The following is a 23,923-nucleotide window of genomic DNA, read 5'->3' on the forward strand; positions in this document are numbered from 1 at the left end:
TTTTGCTGGAGGCACTATCTCTGAACCGGAAGGTAGGGGAGTCAGCATGGTGTGGGTGTGGATGTGGATGGGCTCAGGTTGAGCCCCTGAAAATTGTGGAAACTCTCCATGGCCTCAGCCTCCAAACACAGCTCACAGGAAAAGTCTGGGTGGGCGATGGTGATGTCCATAGCTGGGGAATTAGTACTGATGCCAGAGAGCAGAGGATTCAAGTCACTGACCTCTGTCCTTCCCTGTTAAGTGCAGACTTTCTGGGAGACTTCTGATTCAAACCAGCAGCGGTCATAACTGTTGAGGGATACAATGAATGCATCAGAGTATTGGATCAGTGGGAAAACATTGGATTTTGGTGTGAGTTCTGTTAGGAGGCTGGAGGCAGGGGCAGCTGCATGCTGGGGCAGGTAGGCAACCAGAGGGGCAGTGCCACTTCAGCACCGAGGACTGGACAGCAGCCTCAACAGCCTGGCAAAGCCGAAGGAGTGACGGCTACTCATTCCAGCCCAACCCCAGTGCGGCTCACTGAGGCTGGCAGTGGAACCCTTTTAGAGGGGCCTGAGCTCCAAGACCTCAGCTTCCAGGGACTCAGAGCCTGGAACCTGGGCTTATGGGGTTGGGACCAGAGCTTCAAAAGAGTTATAGACTCTAGAAATCACATAAATAACCCTTTGTAGCACTTCAGATCACAAATCTTTTTACAGTCACCTCTCTGCCTTGCAATAGCTCAGGAAAGTAGAAACATCTACTCTAACAGGCGAGGGAGCTCAGATAGGGTAGCCAGTCTCTCCAAGTGACACAGACAGTGAGGGGTCTGAGCTGAGACTTGAATGGCTGCTTGGGGATGTAGCAGATTCATCCCTACAGACTGTGACAGTGGAGTGGGGCCCTTGTAGTAAGGAGATCCTGAGGGCTGATGGATCAATGCAAAGGGGTTAGGGTTAGGATTAGGCGGTGAGGGTGACTTATGACCTCAAGACAGTACCGCACATGTGGAGTGGGAAGCCTGGTAAAGCTGGACAGTGCTCAAAGCTTTGAAGAGGAACAGGGCTCCCAATAAAATGTGACTTTGTCTATCCCTAAAGCCCGAGGTGGCATTCAAGCCCTTTTCTGGACCAGGATATCCACCTTTGGGCCAGAGGTCACTCATCTGTTCCCTGGCCAATCAGTCCCACCCAGGGATTCTCCCTCCTACCTTCACTCTAAGCCTTAAGCTCCCAGAGATGCCTGCTAATCCCTGGGTGTTCCCAGCCAAGCATCTGAGAAGCACAGGGCTCACAGTTAGAGCTCAATAAACATTTGTCAGTGGCCAAGGCTTGTCTTCCTTTCCTGTGAGAAAAATGTTCGGGAAGGGCACATGTGTGTCACATGGTCTAGCTGAGTCTGGTTTGGCCAGAGTGTGGACTTCTCATTTGCTGTGCTTAGTCGCTCAGTCGTGCCTGACTCTTTACCATGTCATGGGCTGTGGCCTGCCAGGCTCCTCTGTCCATGGGGGATTCTCCAGGCCAGAATACTGGGGTGGGTACCCTTTTCCTTCTCCAGGGGATCTTCCCAACGCAGGGATCGAATCCAGATCTCCCGCATTACGGGCGGATTGTTTACCAACTGAGCCTCAAGGGAAGCCCTAATCAGGGAGTACCCCTGACAATGGGCTCTGGATGCGTATCGAGTGCATCGACTTTCTACTTCTCAGGCCTGGAACGAGGAGCGGGATTAATCGATTGCTTGTGACTGTAAGTGCTGCACGCTGATTGGTCCTGGTTGAGGAAACGGAAGAAAGGGCGTGCACGTGGGGCGAGGGGGCCCGGGGCTGGCGCGCCGGCGGGGAAAGCGACCTGGGAGAGACCATGGCGTCGCTCAGCTGCGGTACTGCCGTATGCGTTGTCTGTTTGGAGAAGCCCAAATACCGCTGCCCCGCCTGCCGCGTGCCCTAGTGAGTGCCGGGGGTCGCGGGGCAGGGGAGGGACGGCAGGAGGGTCCGCTCCGCCCTCGGAGCTGACGCGGCCTGTGGCTTTGTTTTTGCAGCTGTTCCTTGCCCTGCTTCCGGAAGCACAAAGGTAAGGCCCCCTTCTTCGTGGACCCCAGCGCCCTGTCCCGCTGCGGCCTCGGGGACGTGGGCCCCGGGCCCGGCAATTACCCTGCTATCAGCATTGCAACGCCTGACCCTGGGGACCGCCTCCCACTCATCGTGGGCAGGCGGATACCTCTTCCTACGAGTGCGCCTCCACTTGATGGACAATCAGAAACCTTTCCTCTGCCCCACTTTCCCTTCTGCCTGCCATCTGTTTTTTTTTTTTTTTTTTTAAACAGTCTTTGGCTTTTGCCTCTAAAGCCTCCCCTAGCTGTGCCTTCCTCGTAGTGTTCAGCTCCGCTTCGTTTGGCAGAAGCTGCTCTGGCTGAGGTTAACGACGTTTTCTTTTTTAATTTTAAGTGATGTCTTGATAGAAACGGGGAGGGACACCAGTTTACGGTAAAGAGCAACGTCCCTGGCTCACTGTTGTCACGTCTACATTTTAAGTTTTTCTGTCTCCGGCGCCTCTTCTCAGTCTTCAGGGGCCCTTCCCCGCGCCCCCCCTCCCCCTCTCTCAGTGACTTTTCTGTTAAAGTTCCTCATTGGTGGTTTGCCTCTAGTTTTAGCCCCTCCAGTCTCTGATTTTACAGCACCACCGTCCCGCTCCAGCTTTTTTTTTTTTTTTTTTAACCCTAATGTCTCCGGAGCACTTTAAAAAAAAAAAAACACAAACCCTTTCGGCTCAAAATAGGAAAGAAGTAGAACTGCTTTCTGGAATAGTTTGGGAGCTGTGTCTGGAATGCTTCTCTGGTCCTGCAGCCCTGTGAGGCCCCTCCGAGACCCCCTAGCGCAATCTGGGTGATTTTCCCGATACACAGATTGGAGCAGTTCACTCCTCGGTGGTGAAAACTCCAGCCTCTCTGCTAGTATGTTTTTTGGGGAGGGGGGGCGAGGGGAATGCTGCGTTGGTTCTCGTTTGCTGCTAAGGGACTTTCTCTAGTTTCGGTGGCGGCGTCTGCTCTTTAGTTGCAGTGCTTGGCCTTATCGTCGCAGTGGCTTCTCTTATTGGCGGGGCACCCGCTCTGGGGTACATGGGCTCAGTAACTGTGGCCCACAGGCTTCATTGCCCTATGGCATGTGGCATCTTCTCAGACCAGTGATTGAACTGGTGTCCCCTGCATTAGAAGGCGGATTGTTAACCACTGGACCACAGGGAAACCCTGCTTGCTTTGTTCTTATTTAAAAAAATTTTTTTTAATTGAAGTATAGTTGATTTACAGTGTTTCAGGTATACAGCAAAGTGATTCAGTGATCTGTATCCTTTTTTGTTTTTTTTTTCATTATGTTATTACAAGGTAATGAATATAGTTCCCTATGATATACTTTCCTTGGGGGTTCAGTGGTAAAGAATCTGCCTGTCAATGCAGGAGACATGGGTTAATTCCCTGAGTTGGGAAGATCTGCTGGAGAAGGAAATGGCAACCCACTCCAGTATTCTTGCCTGGGACATCCCATGGACAGAGAAACCTGGCGGGCTACAGTCCATGGGGTTGCAAGAGTCAGCTACCACTTAGCAACTAAATGAAACAGTAATATACTTTAGGCCCATGTTGTTTATCTGTTTTATACGTAGTAGTGTTTTTCTCTTAATCCCATATTCCTAATTTATCCTTCCTCACCCCTTTGGACCCATAAATTTGTTTTCTGTGTCTGAAGTCTGTTTCTGTTTTGTAAATAAATTCATTTGTATCATTTTTTAAGATTCTACGTATAAGTGATATGATTATTTGTCTTTCTCTGACTTACTTCGCTAGGTATCATAATCTCTAGGTCCATGCATGTTGCTGCAATGACATCATTTCATCTTTATGGCTGAGTAGTATTCCGCCATATATGTATACACCACATCTTCCTTATTCATTCCTCTGTTGATGCACATTTAGGTTGCTTCCATGTCTTGACTATTGTAAATAGTGCTGCTATGAACATTGGGGTGCATGTATCTTTTCAAATTTGAGGTTTTATTTTTTCTGGGTATATGCCCAGGAATGGGATTGAGGGCTATGGTAACTATTTTTAGTTTTTTGGAGACTCTTCATACCGTTTTCCATAGTGGCTACACCAATTTACATTCCCACCAACTTTGTGGGAGGGTTTCCTTTTTTCCATACACTCTGCAGCATTTATTATTTGTAGATTCTTTTTTTTTTTTTTTTTGCTTACTGAATTTAAGGCGAACACCACCCAGGTCAAGAAAATAAAACTTGGACTTCCTGGTGGTTCAGTGGATAAGAAGCTGCCAGTGAATGCAGGGGACATAGGTTCTACCCCTCGGAGCTTCTAAGCCCATGCGTGACAACTCCTGAGCCCACATTGTAGAAGCTCTGCTCCGCAACGAGAGAAGCCACTGCAATGAGAAGCCCGTGCATTGAAAGAGTAGCCCCTTCCTGTTGCAACTAGAGCAAGTCCGTGTGCAGCAGTAAAGATCTAGTGCAACCAAAATAAAATAAAAATAATTATATATTTTAAAAAATATAAAAAAAACTGCCTGTCAGTGCAGGGGCAGTGTGTTCCATCCCTGGTCTCTGAAGTTTCCATATACCTCGGGGCAGCTGAGCCACTGAAGCCTGTATGCCCGGGAGCCTGTGCTTTGCAGCAGGAGAGCAGCCCCCACTTGGTGCAAGGAGAGAGAAGCCCTTGGAGCAAGAAAGACCCGGCACATCCAAAAATAAAAACTTTAAAAAAAAAAAAATAGAACTTTGCCATACATTCCAGAAACTCCTCCACATGCCCTGCCCTGACCCACTGCTCTCACTTCCTATAAATGACCCCTCTATGCAATCACATCTTTGCTTTTCCAGTTTTATTATGCAAGTATGTATCCTGAAAGAGTGTTGTTTCATTTGGTTCTTAGTTCCCTGACCAGGGATTGAACATAACCTAACCTAACCTAACCAAAAGCACCGAGTCCCAACCACTGGACTGCCAGGGAATTCCCCCAAAATGTGATTCTTTTTTTAAGTCTCTCTTAATTTGTAAATTGCTCCTCCGTCCTTTGTTATTATCTTTTTTTTAAACAATTTCTCTGGGGAAGAATCCACGCCGTTTGACCTGCAGAACTCCCCACGGTCTGGGTTTTGCTGAGTGCAAACTCATGCTGCAGTTAGGCATGCTCCTCAGTCCTCTATTTCTTAAAAACTGACAGATTAGAGACTGGGTCAGAGCTCAGGGTCAGTCTCTGGCAAAACTGCAGGTGGTCATAGGACAGCTATAGATGGTGCATAATGTCTGGTGGTCTTTTTTTTTTTAATTGAAGTATAGTTGATTTACAGTGTTACTAATCTCTGTATGGCAGAGTGACTCAGTTATGCACATACATAGCATTCTTTTTTCTTTATATTTTTCTCTTGTGGTTTATCATAGGATACTGACTCTAGTTCCCTGTGCTATTTAGTAAGACCCTTCATCCATTCTCCCTCTGATAGTTTGCATCTGTTAACCCAAACCTCCCGCTTAATCCCTCCCCAGCCCCCTCCCCGTCAGCAACTACCGGTCTGTTCTCTGTGTCCAGGAGTGTGTTGCTGTTTCATAGGTAGGTTCATCTGTGTCATTTTAGATTCCACATAAAGGTGGTACGGTGTGAGACAGACTTGCGTCTTGGAGGCGGCTTCCTCTTCTTGTGCCCCATCGTCCTGCCAGGCCTGCTTTGCCCATCAGCTGCCAGTTGCTCGTCACCACCTCCTTGCTCCTGACTCTGCTCACTCAAGGGTCCGCTGCAGCCACGGGCCTTTCCTTCTGCCCGGAATGCTCTTTCCAGCTGGCAGCACCTCCGCCTCTCGTCTCCCCACCCCCTTGGGTGACTTGGCTGAGACTCTCCTTATCTTGTCCATCTCTGTCCTGTGTGAGGCGGAACCCCTCCCAGGCGGGCCTGGTGAGTTTCACGTGTGGACTCCCAGTGGCACGTGGTACCTACGCATTCCGTATCTGAAACTGCTGAGAACACAGTTTGCGGCTAACTGAAGTCAGTGTGTTCCTGAGTCGTGGTGAAGTGTCTGTGGGATTAGGCAGGACAGGGAGGATGGAGACAGGCTCCAGGGGAGCGTGAGGCGGGCCCCTTGACGGAATCTCTCACTTCCTCTCCTTCATCCCCCACCCAGTCCTTTACCCCCTACATAGGCTTCCCCCTGGATGCTGGATGCTGGCTTGGGGGAGTGGTGCAGCCTTGTCACTCAAACGGAGGTGATGTACACCTGAGTTTTGTGTCTTTTCAGAGCAGTGCAAGCCTGCAGCTGGTCCTGTTGAGAAAAAAATAAGATCAGCTCTTACTGCAAAAACTAAAAAGCCTGTGGAAAATGAAGGTGGGTTGGTTGACTGCAAACACACAAACCGAGAAAAGGGTTTCAAATAGAATATGTAGAAAGAGGAGAAGGGACTCATGGGCTGGGCCAGGCGTCAAGTTCATCAGGAGCAGCAGCTTCCTCAGCCCTGTGCACCGGGGCCAGAGCACAGGTCGTCATGGGTGGTGATGTGGGGCCGCCTGAAGATTCAGGAGAAGGACGGGGAGCGGGGGGAAAGGCCACAGCCGTGGTTTGGGGTGAGTGGTGGACCCTGCTGGCAGGAGCCGCTCCAGTCACGGCTTCGGGTCTCCCTCCCTGGGCCTGGCGGGGATTCACCTGACCTGGACCCACACGGCGCGCTGCCTTTAACCTTGCTGCTACTCCTGGCGGCCCTCAGAGCCTGCAGCGCGAGTGTGCTGCCGTCCTCCCCATCCATCTAGCCTTCTCTTTTTTTTTTAAAAGAAAAATATATTTTTTCTGGTATTGAGTCTTGGTTGCTGTGTGCAGGCTTTCTCTAGTTGCAGAGAGCGGTGGCCTCGCTCATGGAGCACAGGCTGTAGGGTGAGCGGGCTTGAGTGCTTACGGCTCTTGGGCTCCAGAGTGCAGGCTCTGTAGTTGTGGCACAGCGTACGTGATCTTCCCGGCCCAGGGATTGAACCTGTGTTCCTTGCATTGCAAGGCAGATTCTTAACCACTGGGCCACCAGGCAAGCCCCACGTACCCTTTAATTCCTCCTACGCACCATGCATCATGCTGGGCTCTGAAGATAGCCCCTCCCGGTGCCACTGAAAAGGTATTGAGCAGTCAGAGCCAGGGGATGGCCCACTTCTGCCCTTTGAGAAACTTCCTTATTGGTTCAGAACTTCCCACCCATGCCGAAAACACAGGGGAGTCCTGTCCGTGGGTTTTTACAGACAGGGCTGGAGCCATAGTGAGCAAAGGTGGTGTGGGAAGAACTGAAAAATAAGGCCCAAATCCCAAACATAGTTTGTGTGAACACTAGGATGCATTTGTTAAAGTCACCAGGTCTTCACTTTCCTAAAATAAGAGTGTTAGCATAGTCACAAATTCCTGAGAAGAGGTGGTTTTGTCTGTGCCCACTTGCATTATCTCTATTCTTGTCGTGTGTGTGCACACACATTTTTTATTTACTGGAGTTGTTAAAATCTGGCACCTAGCTTTCCTTTCCGGTCATAAGCAGGTGGCTGTGTTATGTTCCTTAGATGATGACGACGACTCTGTGGCTGATTTTCTCAATAGTGACGAGGAAGAGGACAGAGTGTCTTTGCAGAATTTAAAGAACCTAGGTAAGTCTGCAAGTAAGACAATTTTTTAGCTAAGTCTGTGCAGGTAAAATAACTTTTGCTTAGGTGAATGGCATTAAGATGTTTACAGAGGTATAAAAGAATAAGGTCCCGATAGCATTTAACTTGGAAACCATCTGATATGCTGACCCCACCTTATTTGAACATGTGTGCTCAGTCACATCCAAGTCTTTGCGACCCCCTGAACTGTAGCCCACCAAGTTCCTCTGTCCGTGGACTTTTCCAGGCAAGAGTACTGGAGTGGGTTGCCATTCCCTTCTCCAGGCGACCTTCCTGACCCAGGGATTGAACCCACATCTCGTGTCTCCTGTGTCGGCAGGTGGATTCTTTACCACTGTCGCCACCTGGGAAGCCTCACCTCATGTGAAATGCTGGGTGAGGGGGTGCAGCATGCTTGGTGTTTATTACGTTTGGAACATTTGGCTTTCAGCTGTCTCTGCCTGCACCCACTAGAGCTCAGCTTGTCTCTCCTCGCTGTTCATTTTAAGGGGAGTCTGCAGCGCTGAAGAGCTTATTGCTCAACCCGCACCTCAGACAGCTGATGGTCGACCTCGATCGGGCAGATGACAAGGCCAAGCTTATGCGAGCCTGCATGCAGGAGCCCTTGTTTGTGGAGTTTGCCGACTGCTGCTTGAGGATCGTGGAGCCGTCTCAGAACGAGGATCCTTGAGGTGGATGACCATGCTGCCTGCCCCTCCCGGGAGGCCGTCACGTGTGGGCAGCGCTGCCAGGACTCGGGACTGAAGTGGGCCCCCCCTGCCCCCTCCAGCACTGCGGGCTGGGGTGCAGGCAGGCGGAAGTACTCACGCTGGTAGACCCGTATGGACAGAGAACTCGACATTCAAATGGTGGTTTTTAAGTGTTTTATTTTTGATACAATTAAGACATAAATATTTACTGAGCTTTCACACCCATTTGAGTGAAAACTTGCTCAGTGTTTCGAAATAAAATTACGGTGTGGTGGTTCTTTGGTACATTACATTGATCATTCTTGATTTATAATCTAGTTGCCTGAAATTAAATTAATCAGATATTTAAATAGTAAGGTTTTGTTCCTTTTAAAGGAACTCAAGGCAGAGTCTCCCCCAGCCGCAATTTTAGAGCTGATTTCAAGCTGACTTTGCCTGCGGGGTTGGAAGGGTGGGGTGCCCGCTGTAGTGATGGCCAGCACTGCTGAGCTGGCTGTGTGAAGGTGGTGACAGCCCTGACGTTTCCTCATCCTGGTTTGGTTGCTGCCAACCCTGACACCCGTCAGGGTCGGGGGGTGCGTAGACTGCCGCCCCAGGCCACCGGTGCAGCCGCTGGCCCGCCTGCAGGCTGGAGCCACAGCTCCCCGAGTGCGCTCGGAGTCGCTGCGGGAGTCACCTGGCAGCCGGGTGTTGATTACGTGTCCCTGGCGAGGCCGCTGGCAGGAGAAGGCCTTGTGGAAACAGGCATGGGGGTGGCCCGGCCGGGCGAGGCCGGGAGGGCAGAAGAGGTCACACGTGGCCCGGCCTGTGTCTCTCCAGCAGGATCTGATTGAAGCCAGTAACGCTGTCGGGCGAGGGTCCGGGGCAGGTGTCAGCATAGCGCAGCGGGGACTTTCTGCAGTGAAACCTGATGGAGCCCTGGGAGAGAGACGCAGCTTAGCCCCAGCTCCCGGGAGGCTGAAGGGACCTCTCGGGAGTGAGGCTGGGAGTGCAGGGAGGTGGGGACACCCGAGGACCCGAGGGCGTCAAAGCAGAGGCAGGACTGACTGAGTGTGCTTTTTCTCCTTACTTTAAAACAGTAGCAAAGCCCCAAACAGTATTAAAGACAGTGTCACATCCACTCAGCAGGAGATGGATGAGGAAATGCTAGGAGGGAGCTCTCCCCTGCTAAGAATATCACCTGTCCCAGTCTTAGGACTGCTTAAAGCTGGAAGATCAAAGAGCTGCACTTCTGTTTACGCTCTGGCGGGCCTGTGTGTTGTCATGGCAATTTTATCAAGAATATGTCCTATAGGAATTCCTCTGGTAGGAAATGCAGCATTTCCTTCCTTCTGCCTTGTGTCACTTGATCCTTGTAAAAGGCGGGTATCAGCTCTTGTCTGTGCTCGCTGCCTCTTTCCCTGGCGGCTGCCCACGATATAAAATCTTGGACCACTGACTCACATGCTTGTCAGGAATAGGATAAACCAAAGAATACAAGTGAGGGGAGAGTGTGTGTTAGTCTCGCTCAGTCGTGTCCGGCTCTTTGCCACCCCATGGACTGTAGCCTGCCAGGCTCCTCTGTCCCTGGGATTTTCTAGGCAAGAATAGTGGAGTGGGGTGCCATTTCCTCCTCCAGGGGATCCCAACCCAGGGAATGAGCCTGGGTTTCCTGTATTGCAGGGGATTCTTTACCGTCAGAGCTGCCAGGGAAGCCCAAGTAGGGGGAAGCGTGGTGCTAAATCCAGCGCCATTGGAGGGGAAAAAGCTGCTGTTACCACGACCAATTTTTTTGGAAGTAGGACTAAATTAAAGATGACTCAGAAGAGATGCTAGAACACTTAGAGGCAGCTTTTTAAAAGTGAAAGGGCTTTGGAAAACCCTAATTGTAATGATAGGAACGACCCAACTGCCACCAGCTGGGATGCGCAGGGGTTTGGAGGCCTTCATCTCAGCCGCAGTCCTGCTCCTGCTGCGACCCCCGGGCTCTGCCCCCCACCCCGCAGTGGGGCGGTCAGGATGCCACCCCCATCGCATGGCCCACCTGAGGCAGTGCTCGGATGGACAGGACTCCGGCTTGTTCTTGGGCCGTCTGGACAGCGCAGCTCCTGGGGCTGCCCACGGGGAGCTGGAGGCAGGCGAAGACCACCAGCTTCCTCTGAAAGCCATGCACGCCCACCGCCGCGTTGGCCAGGGCCAGTCCCAGGGGCCAGAGCCGGGTTATTGCGCCCTGGAGCCTGGTCTGAGCCGGGGGCAGTGGGCTGGAGCTCGGGGAGCAGGAAGTTTGAGATGAGTGTTTTTCTTCCACACCATCCAGTTCTTCAGAAGCAAGGAAGGCCATTCTGATCTTAAAAAAGAACACCACATCACAGCTTTCTCTTGATGGAAAACAGAACCCAAAAGTCTCTTCAGTGATTCGCCCTGAACAAGGTGAGCTGAAGGGCGCCTGGCTGGATGCTGCACAAGCCTGTACCCAGGGCGACTGTGCTGAGGCTGCACATACTTTTAAAAAATAACAGCCTTTGGGGTGTGCTCAGAGCAGGGGGCCTGAAGAAATGGCTTGTCTGTTTGTAACAGGAACCTGGGTTCACTCTGACGAGGGGCACAAAACGTGTGGCCTTCCTGTGAGCAGAAACCCGACTCGTGTCCCCTGCACCTCCACGTGGCCGCTGGGCAGGGCCAGTGCTGGAAGGAAAGCCGCAGCGTGTGGTGGGGGAGCTTGCCCCCGGAGCCTGTCCGGTCCACGCCTGGGTGGGCCAGGAGTGGTCTCATAAACGGCCTGAACTTCTCATTTCAAGGAGAAAGAAAAAGATTCCAACTGTATGCCATTCTGCAAAAGGCAAAACTCTGGAGACAGTAAAAAGATGAGTGGTCGTCAGGAGTTTGCAGAGGCATGTACAGAGCACAGACGTTTTCATGAGCAGTGAAAGTACTCTGAGCGACATTACAATGATGGATCTATCTGGTCATACTTTTGTCCAAACCCACAGAATACGCAACACTGCTCTGCTCATTAAAGGGAACCCTAAGGTCAACTGGGGATGTTTTGATTATGTGTCAATGCAGTCATCCTTGGTCTAAAAAGAAAAAAGAGGTACCGTTCTGTTGATAATGGCTGTTCATGTGAGGGGAGGGAGAATATGGGGAATTTCTGTACGTTCCTGTCAAGTTTTATTGTAAACCTAAAACTGCTTTAAAAAAAGATCTCCAAAAAAAATTTAACACTTAGGGTAGACATTTTTGGCAAAACTTGTTTCACTTTTATGTATGTATACATATATGTGTGTGTGTTTGTTGGACTGTGATATAAAATGTATTTTTTTTAGATCAAAGAAGCCTGCAGGCCATTGTGGTTAATTATACTGACAAATAAAAGCACAAATTAACCTCAAAAAAAAAAAAATCCGCCTTATTGAGATCTAATTGATACACTGTAAAATCTGTGCTTTTAAAGCGCTCGGCTGTATGAGTTCTGGTGTGTTCCCAGGGTGGCTCGGGCCCCTCTGTGTCACAGCCGTCCTGCTGTGTGGTTGGCGCGGGGCCCACATCACTCGCGAGGCCGCCCGCCCCGTGGGAAGGGCCAGCCCCTGGCCTGCTCTGACCTCCAGCTCGGCACTCACCCTCCACTCCTGCCACGCACGCTTGATGACCGTGGCAGCTGCGTGCAGCCGCTGGACGTGCTTCCGAGTCAGCCAGGAGCGGACAGCTGAGGGGTTTGTTCAGAAACAGGAGACAAGAGTGACATGCTGGTTAGAGCTCTTGGTAAACCAGGCTACGCCAACGCCAGAACTGCTGTAAACACGGGAATGAATGGTGGCACCCACGGGAGGTCAGGGGCTGAGCGAGCGTGACGCGGACTTGGCTCTGAAAAACAGCGCTCAGACCTGGAGGCAGGTGCCTACAGCCAAGGGGAGGCTGCCACCTCCCACCCTGGGCAACGCCCAGGGAACACGAGGGATCTGAAGTGTCTGCATCTTTTAAAACGACCTCTTTTTGGAAGCCCTCGTTTGAATTTGCTCGCTCGCCGTATGAATCCACGAAGGACACCACCACACACCCACAGCTGGTGAAGGTCCTAGCTACTGGATGTGAGACTGATCATGGGGCAATTTTAATTTTCTCCTTTTGAAATATGCATTTTCTGATTTTTTGGTACAGTCATTCAGAAAAAGGGCTATTTGGTAAAGTCATTTGAAAGTCACCAGTTATCTCAACAACCCAGATAGTTTTGCAGTATCCTTAATATTTTTCAGGCCCATACACACAAACACACCTTAGGAAGGTGGCATCACCTTGCTGTGTAGCTCATCATCCAGGTTTAAGCATCATATTGGAAGTGGGGTTTCCATGAAACTAAAAATATTCTTCAAAACACTTCTTGGGTGGATCACAAGGATGGGTCCATAACGTAGCCATGACTCCACCAACTGTCAGATATTGGGTTTCTAGTATTTTTGCTTTTCAAAGTGAGGCTGTGTCGTGGTTCATACACTGCTTCCTTGTGTCGTCAGATCTTACTGCTTTTTACCTTCTTAAGCTCAGCAAGCCCAGGAACCCGAGTGATGATGACAGTTGTCATCGAGGGAAGAAATACAAACACAGCTGGCTAGGGCTGGGGTGGGACGTGGTCCACACTGAACTGGGGGTGCTCTGGGTGAGCTGGACAGGGAATTCGAGGCCCAGCACACCACGGGGACATGCAGTTAACACCTAGAGGCTGGGACACAGTCCGCTTTGGTCTGTGGGGGCTCTAGAAGCAACGCCTCAAGGGACACAGGTATCCCGTGGGATCGCGTGCAGCTGCAGAGACAGCCGCCCCCGGGCCCACCTACTGGCCGGGACTGAGGGCTGTGCGCCCCGGGCCCCGCTCCTACCTGCCTGGATGAGCACAGCTGCCCGCCTCTGCCTGGCCTGCGTGCGGCACCGGTATCTCCTCCAGCCACGCTGGATGTGGCGGGCACACTGCTCCAGCACTTGGGCACGCCTGCGCTCCAGGAGCTCCAGCTGGGGGAAGGGTGTCCGCTGAGGTCCTCGGCCTCCCGTGCTCCCCGTCCTCCACCCGGGCGCGTGGCCACCAGCTCCTCACCCCGGCCCCACTTACCGTGGAGTCGGTCATGAACACCTTGGTCCTGCCGCAGTGCAGCGGGGCTGGCAGTGCGTGGAGGATGTCCTGGAGGAGGCCCCGCAGCATGGCCGGCTCAGCGCATGGAGGCCACTCTGAGATGGAGACAGGGCCCGTCAGCGTGTCACCATCCCCTCAGTGTCCCCGACGTGCCACAGGCTTCCTTCCCACTGCACAAGTGTCTCAACATCCCTTCCTTCCTTTTGGGGAGGAGGCTGCAGGAGGCCTCTTCTCATCGTCCCCCAGGCTGTCCCGAGGGATCTCGGGGTCCCCCTGGAGGCTGTGCCCTGCACTGGCCGGCAGCCCCCACCCCGGAGGTCCCCTAGGGCAGGGGGCACTTGGTGCCTAGACTCCCTCGCTGCTTTGCAGCCCATTTCCAAGGGCCCAAACATGCTGAGGGCTGCACGGGGCAGCCCGGCCTCCCCCTCTGCCCCGGAGCCCTCCCGCCGTGGATGGAAAGCGGAGAACAGACCCCAGACCCCAGTGGGGGCCCTGCCTGCCCCCCACACCTGGCGGGGCAGCTCCTGCAGACGGAGGGTTTACCTTAGGGCTCTGACCACCTTTAGCTGCCCAGGGCCTCTCTGGAGACAGCGGTGGCCAGAGGAGACGCCGCAGATGAGAAACAGCAGCAAAGTCGACCAGGGGCTCGGGGGGCTTTGGGCAAGAGACAGAACAGGAGAGCACCGCAGGGAGAAGCAGGGAGAGAGGATGAAAGGAGAGTGGGAAAACTGCCCGAGAGACGGGAGATGCGAAGCAAAACTGTGCCTGTGGATGCAGGGCCCTGGGGGAGGGCCCTGGGGGTGCGTGTACCGGGGGGACTCGCCCCATCCTCGGCCTTTGCCCAGGGTCTTCATACCGGCTCTCACTGTCTCAGTGATGCCATGTGCATCAGACAACCCCCCGCAGAGCAGGCCTCTCTCGACATCCTCCCAGCCAGGCCTGGCCTGGCAGCTGCCCCAAAAAGAAAGCCCTTTTCCGACCTCTCTTCCCCGCTGGCTGGGCCTGGCTAATCCTTTCCTCCCTACATTGAATCCAATGCTCGCCAAGTCTGACCAATTTCTTTCCAACATTTCCCAACTGTGCCCACGTCTAGAGCCTCTCTCCCCTCTGGCCACTCAGGGTCCCACCCGCAGTGACCTCTGGAAAGCCCCAGGCTGGTATCACCCCCTCCCTTCCTGGAAGTGCCTCCCATCTATCTGGAGAATGTCTGGCTTCTGGGACTGGGCCCGCCTGCCCCCAGCCTCGCCTCCCACTGTCCTCTATCCCCAGGAGCCAGCAACCTTCAACAGCCCGGAGCTCCTCACACACACAGTGCTGTCTCCTGTCCGTGGAGTGCCTGCACCTGGCTAGTCCTACCTCACCTGAGATGCCACCTCCTCCAGGAAGCCTTCCTGGTTCATACCTCGTAGACCATCCAAAGCATCCTGTTTCTGCCTCGCCACTTTGCTCACTGCTTAACTGCCTTCTTTTAGTCTCTTTCTCCCACTGGACCAAGAGCCCCATGAGGGCAGGACTGTCGTTACTCATCTCTGAAGCCCAGGCCCTCGCCCTGAGATGGTCCAAGTAGGTGCTCGGGGAACTGGGTGAACAGATGACTGGCCAGTGGGTGCCCTCACCTGACTGGCCTCCAGCTGGACATGGGCCATGGGGGCCGGGGGTTGTGGCCGGACGGAGCCTTCTCAGTAACTTGTACCGCTCCAGGAAGTTCCGGTGAGAGACCCTGAAAGCCGAGGCAGGTGGAAGGAGAAATAAGAGTTACCAGCGTTGAGTCGGCATCACTGTTTACTCTGCTCGACCACCCGCCAGACACTGCCCTGACTGCCTGCTGAGTGGATGAGGTCACTGGGCTCCCTCGGCGGGAAGCCAGCCTTGGTCTTTCCCAGACGGAGCCTTGCTTTCCTAGGCAAGGCCTTCACAGAGGTCACTCGCTCTCAGCCTCCAGGACACCCGCAGCCCCGCTTCCTCTCTCATCCCGACTCCCTCCAGGCTGCTGCTGGCTTCTCATCCCTCAGGGAGTGGCCTCACACCTCCCGCCTCCCACGGGGTCTCCTTCTTGCTCGTGGTGTTAAAGTCACCGAGAACAGCTCCTCATGTGCCCCAACGCTTCAAACCTGACTCCCCACCCCCGGGCGCCCCCCCCCAGGTCACCCTGTGTTGGGAACTGTCCCGATTCACCCATTTGCCTCAGATGGAAGCTGGAAGGTGCTTCTGTGGCCTGGAAGCTGGCCGCTCCCCTCCCCAGTGACCCACCGTCCATCAGCCCGCGTCCCATTCCCACAGCCACGCCATGGTCCGTTTTTATCCCCTTCTCTCTTTCACCAGGCCATCCTCGCGCCTGGAGGGTCTGTAACGGCCTCCCACTCACGTCCTCCTTTCTCTCCTGACTCTAGGGCAGGCCCGGAGCCTCCACAAAACAGGGCACAGCAAGCGAGCGCAGCCCTCGAGCTCCAGGCCGACTTCCGCGGGCCTGTGGGCCTGCCTCTCGCTCCATCTCTGCGTCCCGCTGACGCGCGGCCCAGCGCCACCCTGACCCCGCCCCGCCCCCATGACCGACAGACAGACCGACCCACTCACCGGATGGGGAAGCCGGCGGCACTGATGTGGATGGTCTCCACGAGGCCACAGGCTTCCAGCTGGCTCAGAACCTGCGGAGACGGGAGGGGCGTGGGCAGCAGGGGCCACAGGCCCCAGACGCAACGCCCTCAGTGGCCCCGCTGGCAGGGACCTGCGGGCTCCCCTGAGGGCGGACACTCTTCGGGGCAGCGAGCAATCGAGGGACCTGGAGAGACTATCCCTGCTAGAAGGGGTCCCGGCAGCCCCAGGTCCCTTATGTGAAGCCTGGCTTCTGGTACAGCTGAGGCTGGTGCTGGCCGTCTCACCGATTACAACTGTGCCTCACAATGCAGCCCAATCCAGTTCCTAGTTTTTATTTATTTTGTATTCTGCAGACAACACAGTGCGTCACAGGTGAGAGGCGGGGGAAGTTAAACTGTGAAGACGCTCCAGGACCCACCCCACGTCTTTACCATAAAGCAGTAATCCTGGCCATGGACTCTAAGGCCACATCAGCCATGTGACTGTGGGACCCACTCCAGCACAGTCCAGCTCTCACACCTCACCCACATCCCTCCACAGGGCAAAGGCCAGCTGCTGGCCACAGGGTACTTCTGAGCAGATTTTAGGAACTACACCCTCATCAGAGCCAGCCCTGTGCCTGGTCTGTAAGGTGATGCAGACTCTCAGCTAATCATGAAAGACACCCATTCCTCTGGGCTGCCTGTCCTTGTTAGGGCATGTGGCTTGGGGAGCAGAGAGCAAGATGCCCTGTAGCCCCTACTCGCCTCCTGTGGTTGGGCCACTGTGCAGGGCACAGGCCACACAACCGTACATGACTGTCCTGCCAGAGAGGGGGAGAGAAGCCCCTCTTCACGTCACTCCGTTTGGAGCAGATGTCCCATCTCTCACCCCTCCAGCGTCCTGGCACAATGGGACCCTCCGCGATGCAGCGCCAGCCCAGTGTGTTACCTCCTCTCGGTGGAATATCTGCACCTGGGCCTGGCTGTTGGGCTTGATGCAGCGAATGTAGTGGGGTGTGGTGCTGTGTAGGACCTGCAGGAGCTGCTCCAGGGAGGCCTGCAGAGGGGAGACTGTGGCTCAGGCTGCAGGGGGGGGCATCGGCTGGGCACCCCAAGACCAGGACCCTCACACGCCCTGGGGTGACTCCAGGCGGCCTCAGGGACCCTCCTTGACCTGTGACCCTCCACCTGGTCTGTCTGTCTGCATTTGATCTCAGGCTTCCCCCACACCAACCAGGGCAATCTTCCCAGAAGGGAACCGTCTCAGAAACCCTGCCGTTCATTCAGGCGACTCCTGTCATGACTAAGCCTGTCCTGTGTGCTGGGGCTACGACACAGCTGTCCGCCGCCATCGCACAGCGCAGGGCCTTGCAGACACAGGGCGGGCCCTCAGGGGCGTGGCTGAGGCTGGACGGGGAGGTGTTTCCCTGACCCAGGCTGCCCTGGTGGCCTCCCCCGGAGGTGATGAGAAGGCCGCAGTGGGAAGCAGGACAAGGCGTAAACTAGGAGGGGTGGCAGGGTGGGATGAGGCAGGGGAGCAGGAGACGCAGGGCTGAGACACACACGGCGCCAAGGAGGGGACAAGCCTGCTCCGCCGAGGACAGGGTCTGTCCAGAAGGAGTGGGCCGCCACGGAGGTTCAGCAGTCACTGCGCTTCTGTTATCACTCTATCGGCGGTGGGCGAGAGGGCACACTGCCGCCCACCGGCCGAGGCTTCCTGTCATGACAACTACAGACCCCCAGTCCATCTGTCAGATTCCTGTCTACCACAGACAGGGACCACGGCTACTGGCCGCCTCCGGGCTCCAGAAGCTCAGCTCCGATCCCAGGAGGTGCTCGGTAAACGCTGGACACTCATGAGCGAGCACGTGGTGTCCATGCCAGGGGACCCACCTTGAACTTGGACACCACGGTCAACACAGGGGCCCGGTTCTGGCCGGAGGGCTCTTCCTGGGACTTCTCTTCAGGGTCAGCAGGAAACAGCACCTTGAGCAGGGGGTCCTGAGACTGCTGCAGGAGCCTGGTCAGCTCCAGGGGGACAGGGTCCTATGGGAAAGGACAAGGCGGCGGGTGATGGCGGGGGGATAGGGGGAGCTGCCGGCCCTGCTCAATGGGGCCCCAGGAGGAGGGCCGGCCCACATCTGAGCCTAGAGGCCAGGAGACACGGTGTGAGGAGGGTTGTTTCTGGGCAGGTTGTGCCGGAGTAGCAGAGACCTCATAAAGGTGGGTCTGAGAGGTGACCCTGGACCCCGAGAGGATATGCAGGCAGGCAGGGAGCACAGCAGATGCTTCCGCACACGTGCGGCAATGCCTCCGCGTCTGGATTCACCGGTGGCACCGGCCACGGCCCGCTGCTCACCTTGTTCTTCTCCACCAGGCCCGCGGTGCTGTACCGCACGGGCCCCGCGTAATGCAGCACAGTGAAGCTGGGCTCTGGGCTCAGCCTGTCGCGGCCCAGGCGGGGGCGGCCGGTCAGGGCGCTCTCGATGCGCGTCTGGAGCTGGGCGGCGCTGCTTGGCCGGTTAAGGCGGCACTCCTGCGTGGGGCGGGCCGTCAGCCGCGGGGCAGAGGGGCGCGGGAACCCACCCATGGGAGCACCACGGAGTCCCTGCGACGGAGGGCTCAGCGGGCAAGTGAACCCACTAAGCAGACACAGAGAAGGAGGCACAGGGTGGGCCTCGAGGTCCCGGGAAAAGCCCCGGGCCCCGCCCGAGGGGCTGGGCACGCCGATGACCCCCCACCTCGTTTAAGAGGGAGCAGATGCTGACGGGGCTCCCCTCGATGAGGTCCAAGCAGGGCTGGTTGTCCTGGTAGCTGACAAACGACCACGCCAGGCCCTCCACTGCGTACTCCTCCTGGGGGTGGAGGGCAGTCATGGTCTGAGCTGCTGGGGGGGCGGGGGGGGGGCACCCTCCGCTGGCCTTGGCAGCACGTTGCCCAAGGGAACTGAGGCGCCCGGCCGCACCCGGGATGGGGCTGGGGCTGGGGCTGGGGAGGGAGTGAGGACGCGGGCAGCCCCACGGTGCACCTGCTGGGCCCCAAGGTAGTGAGCCGGGGCTGGGGCCGGGGAGGGGGTGAGGACGCGGGCCCCACCGCAAACCTGCTGGGCCCGGAGGTAGTGAGCCACGAAGTGCTGCTGCAGCTTCTCGTTGGCATAGTTGATGCAGAGCTGCTCCAGGCTGTTGTTGGGGAACGACTCAAACCCGTACACGTCCAGCAGGCCTGGGGAGCCAGGGCGGGGGACCCGTGGAGGGTTACTGTGGGGCTACAGGGGCCTGGGGGGAAGCTTCACCCTCGGCAGCCTGAGGATGAAGCCGAGTGGGCACTCCCCCACCCCAAGGGAGGGGTTCCCCTCGCCACCTCCTGCCCCTCAGAACTCAGCAGGAAGAGGCCGAAGGAGGTGAGGGAACCAGGCCCCAGGGACCCCAGGTCCCACCCAGTCTGGACGGCCTGGGCCTTGGCCGCTCAGTGGGTGCTCGCCGTTCTGTGAGCAGACATCACTGGTGCCTCTGAGCTTTGCTTCCTCCCCTACCTGACTGTCCCACCCAGGTTCCAAAGATGTTCTCAAATCCCGCCCCCCCGAGGCCCTTCGAGTCCGTTCTACTCTCCTGAGACAGGAGCTGGGTCTCCAGGGGGTGAAGGGGCCCTTGTGGCCCGGGCACCAGCTGAGTCTGCCTGGAGAGCTAGGGATGGCCAGATACGGGCACTAGAGAGAGGGACCTCGCCCCACACTGGTGGAGTGGGAGGGGATGCGTGCAGGAGCTGCCCAGAGGCCCCCAGACCTACCTATGAAAGTGGTCCAGGAGTCGGGGGTGGCACAGATGCTGCTGTTGATCACCGAGACGAGCCAGTCAAACAGCCTGTTGGTGTGTGTGGGGGGGAGTGGGCTCGGGTGAGAGGGGTCCAGCTGAGCTGGAACGGTGGCAGAACTGCCCTTCCAGCCTGGGTACACCCCTTGGATGGAGGGCCTATCCTCTGAGCCTGAAAGGTCAAGGGCTAAACCTGCTCCGCTGGTTTTGCGCCCATCCTGTCCCAGCCCACTACACCTGCAGGCTGGGGTCATGTGTGTGCCTAGGCACACGAAGGCCTGGGTTGTCCACTGCAAGAGTGAGCAGGGGACCAGCTGCAGGCACATCACAGTAAGCTTCTCTCTACTGCCTGTTTTACAGACTGAAACTGTGCCAACCCAACATCGAACAAGCCTATTGTGCCACTTTTCCAACAGTGCTATTTTAAAATTATTATACATTGTTCTTTTAGACATAAAGCTACTGCACACTTAATAGACTACCATGTAGTATAAATACATCTTATCTATGTACCAAGAAACCAATAAATTTGTCCTACTTGCTTTAATGCGGTGATCTGGAAGTGACTCTACAATATTGCTGAGGTCTGCTGTGGAACGCTGGGGCTAGACAGGGTGTGGGTGAGCCTCAGTCACTGGCCTGACACCCAGCTGCCATCTTGACAAGAAGGGGTGGCAGGTCAGGCCTGAGTGGGATTATAAAGGACTGAGTTCACTGGACTCCCCTGCAAACCTCAGCCAGTGGAGGCCAGAGCTCAAGGCCCCAGGACATTCCCCTACTGTCCTGTATGAGGGCACCCCGTCACCCCAGCTGGACAGTGACACCCTGCGCTCTGCAACCTTCACCCCTGAGATGACGGAATGGCTGCCTTACAACATGATACAAGGGTTTTCTTCCTTACGATTTAAGTAATTGCTCTGCAGACTTTTAAACGGTTTCTGTTTTTGCAATAAGGGCTTCAAATATCCATGTGAGGTAGTAAAAACAAGAGACCCAGTGATACAAGGACCTGTTTGCTGTGTGTAAAATGATCCATGGTTAGAGGTTCACTGTGTCTGTGACCACTTTATCTACCCATTTTGCAGTGATCTGACACAAAACCTTTAAAAATCTGTCCTGAAATTCTGACCTGAAATTTGCTTCAAGGGAGTGAGAACGGAGTCCCTTGCTAAACCGAGTTCAGTCTGGGCTCAGGGGCCCTGGGCCACTTTCCCTCAGAGGTTCTGACTCCCTCAGTGGTGCTGGTCAGGCTCTTAGCTCTTGAGAAGCTCATGAAAGCAACAGGACCCTCTTCCAGTTACCCAAGTTCCACACACACACACACACACACACACACACACACCCTCTTCCAGTTACCCAAGTTCCACACACACACCCTCTTCCAGTTACCCAAGTTCCACACACACACATACACACACAGAGGTGTTCCATCCCATAATTTCCGAGGATCCTGGGCCCCAGATGCCCTCAGCGGCATCCTGAAGGGTCTGAGAGCCCAGGGTGAGAAACGCCCCCAAGCACACGGGTGGAGATGCCCACAGAAGCAACAGGGAAAGGCCAAGGCCGCCTTCCGGGTTCTGGGCTCCACTCCCTGCAGTGTTGCTCAAGACCGTGGGCTAAACTCCCGGCTCTACCAGCAGCTATCAAATCCCCAGGTGACCACAGAGAGCGTGACGGCAGGGACCCAGGAGCCTATGCACCCACAGGTCTGCGCCTGGACCTGGGAGGCCTCACGTCACCTCTGGGCTGGCCCTGCCAGCAGACAGCCAGGCGGGCCTTCCCCACCCACCGCCAAAGTGAGGCAGGCTCCTGTCTCTGAACCACATGCTGGATCTAGGCCAGGCTGTGGCCACTTTCCCACGCAGAGCCCTCTGGAATTGAGCCAAGGGCTTTGCTTGGGGAAGCCCAGGAGCCACTCCCTGCTATCCCCCCAGGGCTGGGGAACGGGGCAGGAAACCCGTCTACTTCTCCCTGGCAGCGCTCACCGTCTGGTCCAACTCCAGACAGGGGGCATCTGGGAGGAGGGCAGGGCCCAGAGCACTCACCGTGCATAAACCAGTTTGGCCAGACAGTCTCTGCGGGTGTCGCACTCCGCCTGGGAGCAGGGCTTCCGGAACACCTGCTGGTCCCTGCCCGCCCGGATGGTTCGAATCCGCAGTGTCTCTAGCAGATGATCTTCCGGGAGCCCCAGCAGCAAGGCCGATGTCCCGACAGAGCCTGGGAGGCACAGACACCCTCCGTCCAAACAGCCCTCTGCACGAGGGCCCCTGAAGTCAGCATGGTGGGGTTGTGACCCCCTCCGTGGGGCAGAGCAAACTCAGGAACGGGGGGAAGAGACTCAGCAGGGGCAGGGGCAGGACTTGAGGCCAGGACTGCTGTGTCCCAGTCCACACGGCCAGGAGTGGGATAAAGCACTGCATAACCCACCCACCCCCACACGCCCCAGCTCTCGTTTTCTCATCTGTAAGATGCAGAGGAAGCTGTCTGCCATAGCAGAGATGGGGTGAGGAGGAACCTCTCCAGGGCAGGGCCCTACAGCTGACGGCTTCAGGGGCACAGATCCCAAACTGCACCCTCTGGCCTCCTAGTACCTGATCCCACCACACTGGCCCTCCTCCGGGTGGGGCCTGCCTCGCTCCTGGGCGGTGTGACCAAGGTCCCCCATTCTCACCCTGACACTGAGCATCGTCCACCAGCGGGCAGGGCTGGGCTTCGTTCCCCGAGTCAGCAAACCGGGTGTTGCCGAGGTGCAGCAGTCCAGCCAGGGCCTGAGGGGGCAGGAGAGGACACCCGGTGGGCACCTTTTCAAGGGCTGAGCCCAGCCCGGGAAGGGTCTCTCCTGCTGAACAGAATCAGGATAGCAGAGTAACAACAGCTCTCATTTACTGCCCACTTACTCCCGGCCAGGCAGGACTCTATACACAGGTGATACGGATTGTCTCGAGTAACCAGTGAGGCACGTGCTATGGTGATGCCCATGACAGACAGGAGACGAGAGGTTAAAGCCCACACTTGGTAAAGAAGGAACCCAGCATGAGAATCCAGGCAGTCTGGCTTCTGATCCCTCCCAGGGCAGCCAGTGGGAGCGCCAGGTCACCCAGTCTGTCCCTGCCTCCTGCTGTTTCCTGTGGTCCAGACCACTTCTGTGTGGTTGCTAGGGGCTTGGCTCTGGAGTCCTTCGGCCCTTTCCCGACACTGCTGGGCTCCGAAGCCCAGCCCAGCCCAGCCCAGGGAAGGAGCTGTGATCTTGGTCTCTGTACGGTGGGTGCTGCCTTGCCTTTGCACTCAGCGGTCCACCCAGGGGAGCCCCCAGGGGCTGAAGAAAGAGGACCCCCAGGTCCAGCAATTTGGAAACCTTTGGACCGGGCACCGGTAGAGGGGGGTCTCTCCCCCCATCCCTGTCTGGTCCCAGAAAGGGTGGCTCACATGCTACCGGCTTCCAGGCCACAAGCACCGCAGGAGGAGGCTGCCGTGTTAATGGGTGTTGCGGACGGGCTGGGGCTCACGCTGCCCTCAAGCTCGCGCTCCTGGCCAGACTCCTAGGGTGGTCCTCTTGTCCTGGGCTTGACCCCCGTGCCATCTCTCTGGCCAAGCTACCCGTACTGGCTGTGATTCCTCTCCCTTGCCTGAGCAGCCCCCACGTGGAGATGGAGGCCACACTTCATCCCACTGCTCTGCAGGGGGAGTCACCACCTGCAGACGGAGGCTTGCCTGGGCCAGCACTGAGACCCAGGAGGAAGGAGAAGGAGGTGGGAAGTTGGAACCAGCACGTCTCCAACAAACTATTTGTACCACTGAGTGCTGTCTGGCTTTGGGCAGGTCTCAACCATGGAATGGGAATAATTTCCATACCCATGGAACTGCTGAAAAAAGCAAGTGAGCTAAGAGTGATGATTTAGAAGTTTTAACACGCTGGACAAGCACATGGCAGCATTGTTTTCTCTGCTCTGACTTAGCAGAGTAACACCTGAACCAGGCGCTGTCCCTCTGACCTCCGGGATCACTGTGCTGCTCTCTCCTGCAGCCCTCTGTGCTCTGCCCCCGTCCACCCTGACCCCGTCTCCAGGCTCCACTGCGCAGA

The 23,923-nt window shown here is 55.8% G+C and overlaps 2 protein-coding genes and 1 pseudogene across 8 annotated transcripts in view; 2 read left to right on the forward strand and 1 right to left on the reverse strand.

Annotated features, from left to right (window-relative positions):
* The first annotated feature begins 1,768 nt into the window (after nucleotides 1–1,768).
* Nucleotides 1,769–8,646, forward strand: ZNHIT3 (zinc finger HIT-type containing 3). 2 transcript variants are annotated; one of them, XM_020875909.2, is made up of 5 exons: nucleotides 1,769–1,927; nucleotides 2,020–2,051; nucleotides 6,277–6,363; nucleotides 7,566–7,649; nucleotides 8,156–8,646. In XM_020875909.2, the coding sequence occupies exons 1-5, from the start codon at nucleotides 1,842–1,844 to the stop codon at nucleotides 8,335–8,337; spliced, it is 471 nt and encodes a 156-aa protein (XP_020731568.2). In that variant the 5' UTR covers nucleotides 1,769–1,841; the 3' UTR covers nucleotides 8,338–8,646. The 2 variants fall into 2 exon arrangements, with proteins under 2 accessions (XP_020731568.2, XP_070334713.1); XM_070478612.1 differs by lacking the exons at nucleotides 1,769–1,927; nucleotides 2,020–2,051 and adding an exon at nucleotides 5,631–5,936.
* Nucleotides 8,517–23,923, reverse strand: part of MYO19 (myosin XIX) — a 33,511-nt gene continuing 18,104 nt past the window's right edge. For 4 of the 6 annotated variants that reach the window (XM_070478600.1, XM_070478598.1, XM_070478599.1 and 1 more), the window contains 15 exons: nucleotides 22,514–22,610; nucleotides 21,888–22,059; nucleotides 19,820–19,893; nucleotides 19,134–19,255; nucleotides 18,775–18,888; nucleotides 18,393–18,569; nucleotides 17,927–18,079; nucleotides 16,983–17,090; nucleotides 16,032–16,102; nucleotides 15,074–15,177; nucleotides 13,437–13,552; nucleotides 13,210–13,339; nucleotides 11,956–12,041; nucleotides 10,380–10,682; nucleotides 8,517–9,274 (listed from right to left, as the gene is read on the reverse strand). In XM_070478600.1, the coding sequence (XP_070334701.1) occupies nucleotides 9,146–9,274; nucleotides 10,380–10,682; nucleotides 11,956–12,041; nucleotides 13,210–13,339; nucleotides 13,437–13,552; nucleotides 15,074–15,177; nucleotides 16,032–16,102; nucleotides 16,983–17,090; nucleotides 17,927–18,079; nucleotides 18,393–18,569; nucleotides 18,775–18,888; nucleotides 19,134–19,255; nucleotides 19,820–19,893; nucleotides 21,888–22,059; nucleotides 22,514–22,610 (1,956 nt within the window). In that variant the 3' untranslated portion in view covers nucleotides 8,517–9,145. Of the gene's footprint in view, nucleotides 9,275–10,379; nucleotides 10,683–11,955; nucleotides 12,042–13,209; nucleotides 13,340–13,436; nucleotides 13,553–14,000; nucleotides 14,112–14,526; nucleotides 15,178–16,031; nucleotides 16,103–16,982; nucleotides 17,091–17,926; nucleotides 18,080–18,392; nucleotides 18,570–18,774; nucleotides 18,889–19,133; nucleotides 19,256–19,819; nucleotides 19,894–21,887; nucleotides 22,060–22,513; nucleotides 22,611–23,923 lie in introns of those variants that run through there. The other 2 variants (XM_070478602.1, XM_020875900.2) reach the window with 2 other exon arrangements.
* On the forward strand, nucleotides 10,865–10,980 carry LOC139039321 (small nucleolar RNA SNORA11; annotated as a pseudogene).

Source organism: Odocoileus virginianus, chromosome 17 (assembly GCF_023699985.2).
Source record: "Odocoileus virginianus isolate 20LAN1187 ecotype Illinois chromosome 17, Ovbor_1.2, whole genome shotgun sequence".
Taxonomy (NCBI): domain Eukaryota; kingdom Metazoa; phylum Chordata; class Mammalia; order Artiodactyla; family Cervidae; genus Odocoileus; species Odocoileus virginianus.

Coding starts and splice junctions, on each gene's coding strand:
- ZNHIT3 (XM_070478612.1), top strand. CDS start 5,810: ATGCTCTTTCCAGCTGGCAGCACCTCCGCCTCTCGTCTCCCCACCCCC. Junction 5,937..6,276: donor ACCCCTCCCAGGCGGGCCTG/GTGAGTTTCACG, acceptor GTGTCTTTTCAG/AGCAGTGCAAGCCTGCAGCT. Junction 6,364..7,565: donor AAAGCCTGTGGAAAATGAAG/GTGGGTTGGTTG, acceptor TATGTTCCTTAG/ATGATGACGACGACTCTGTG.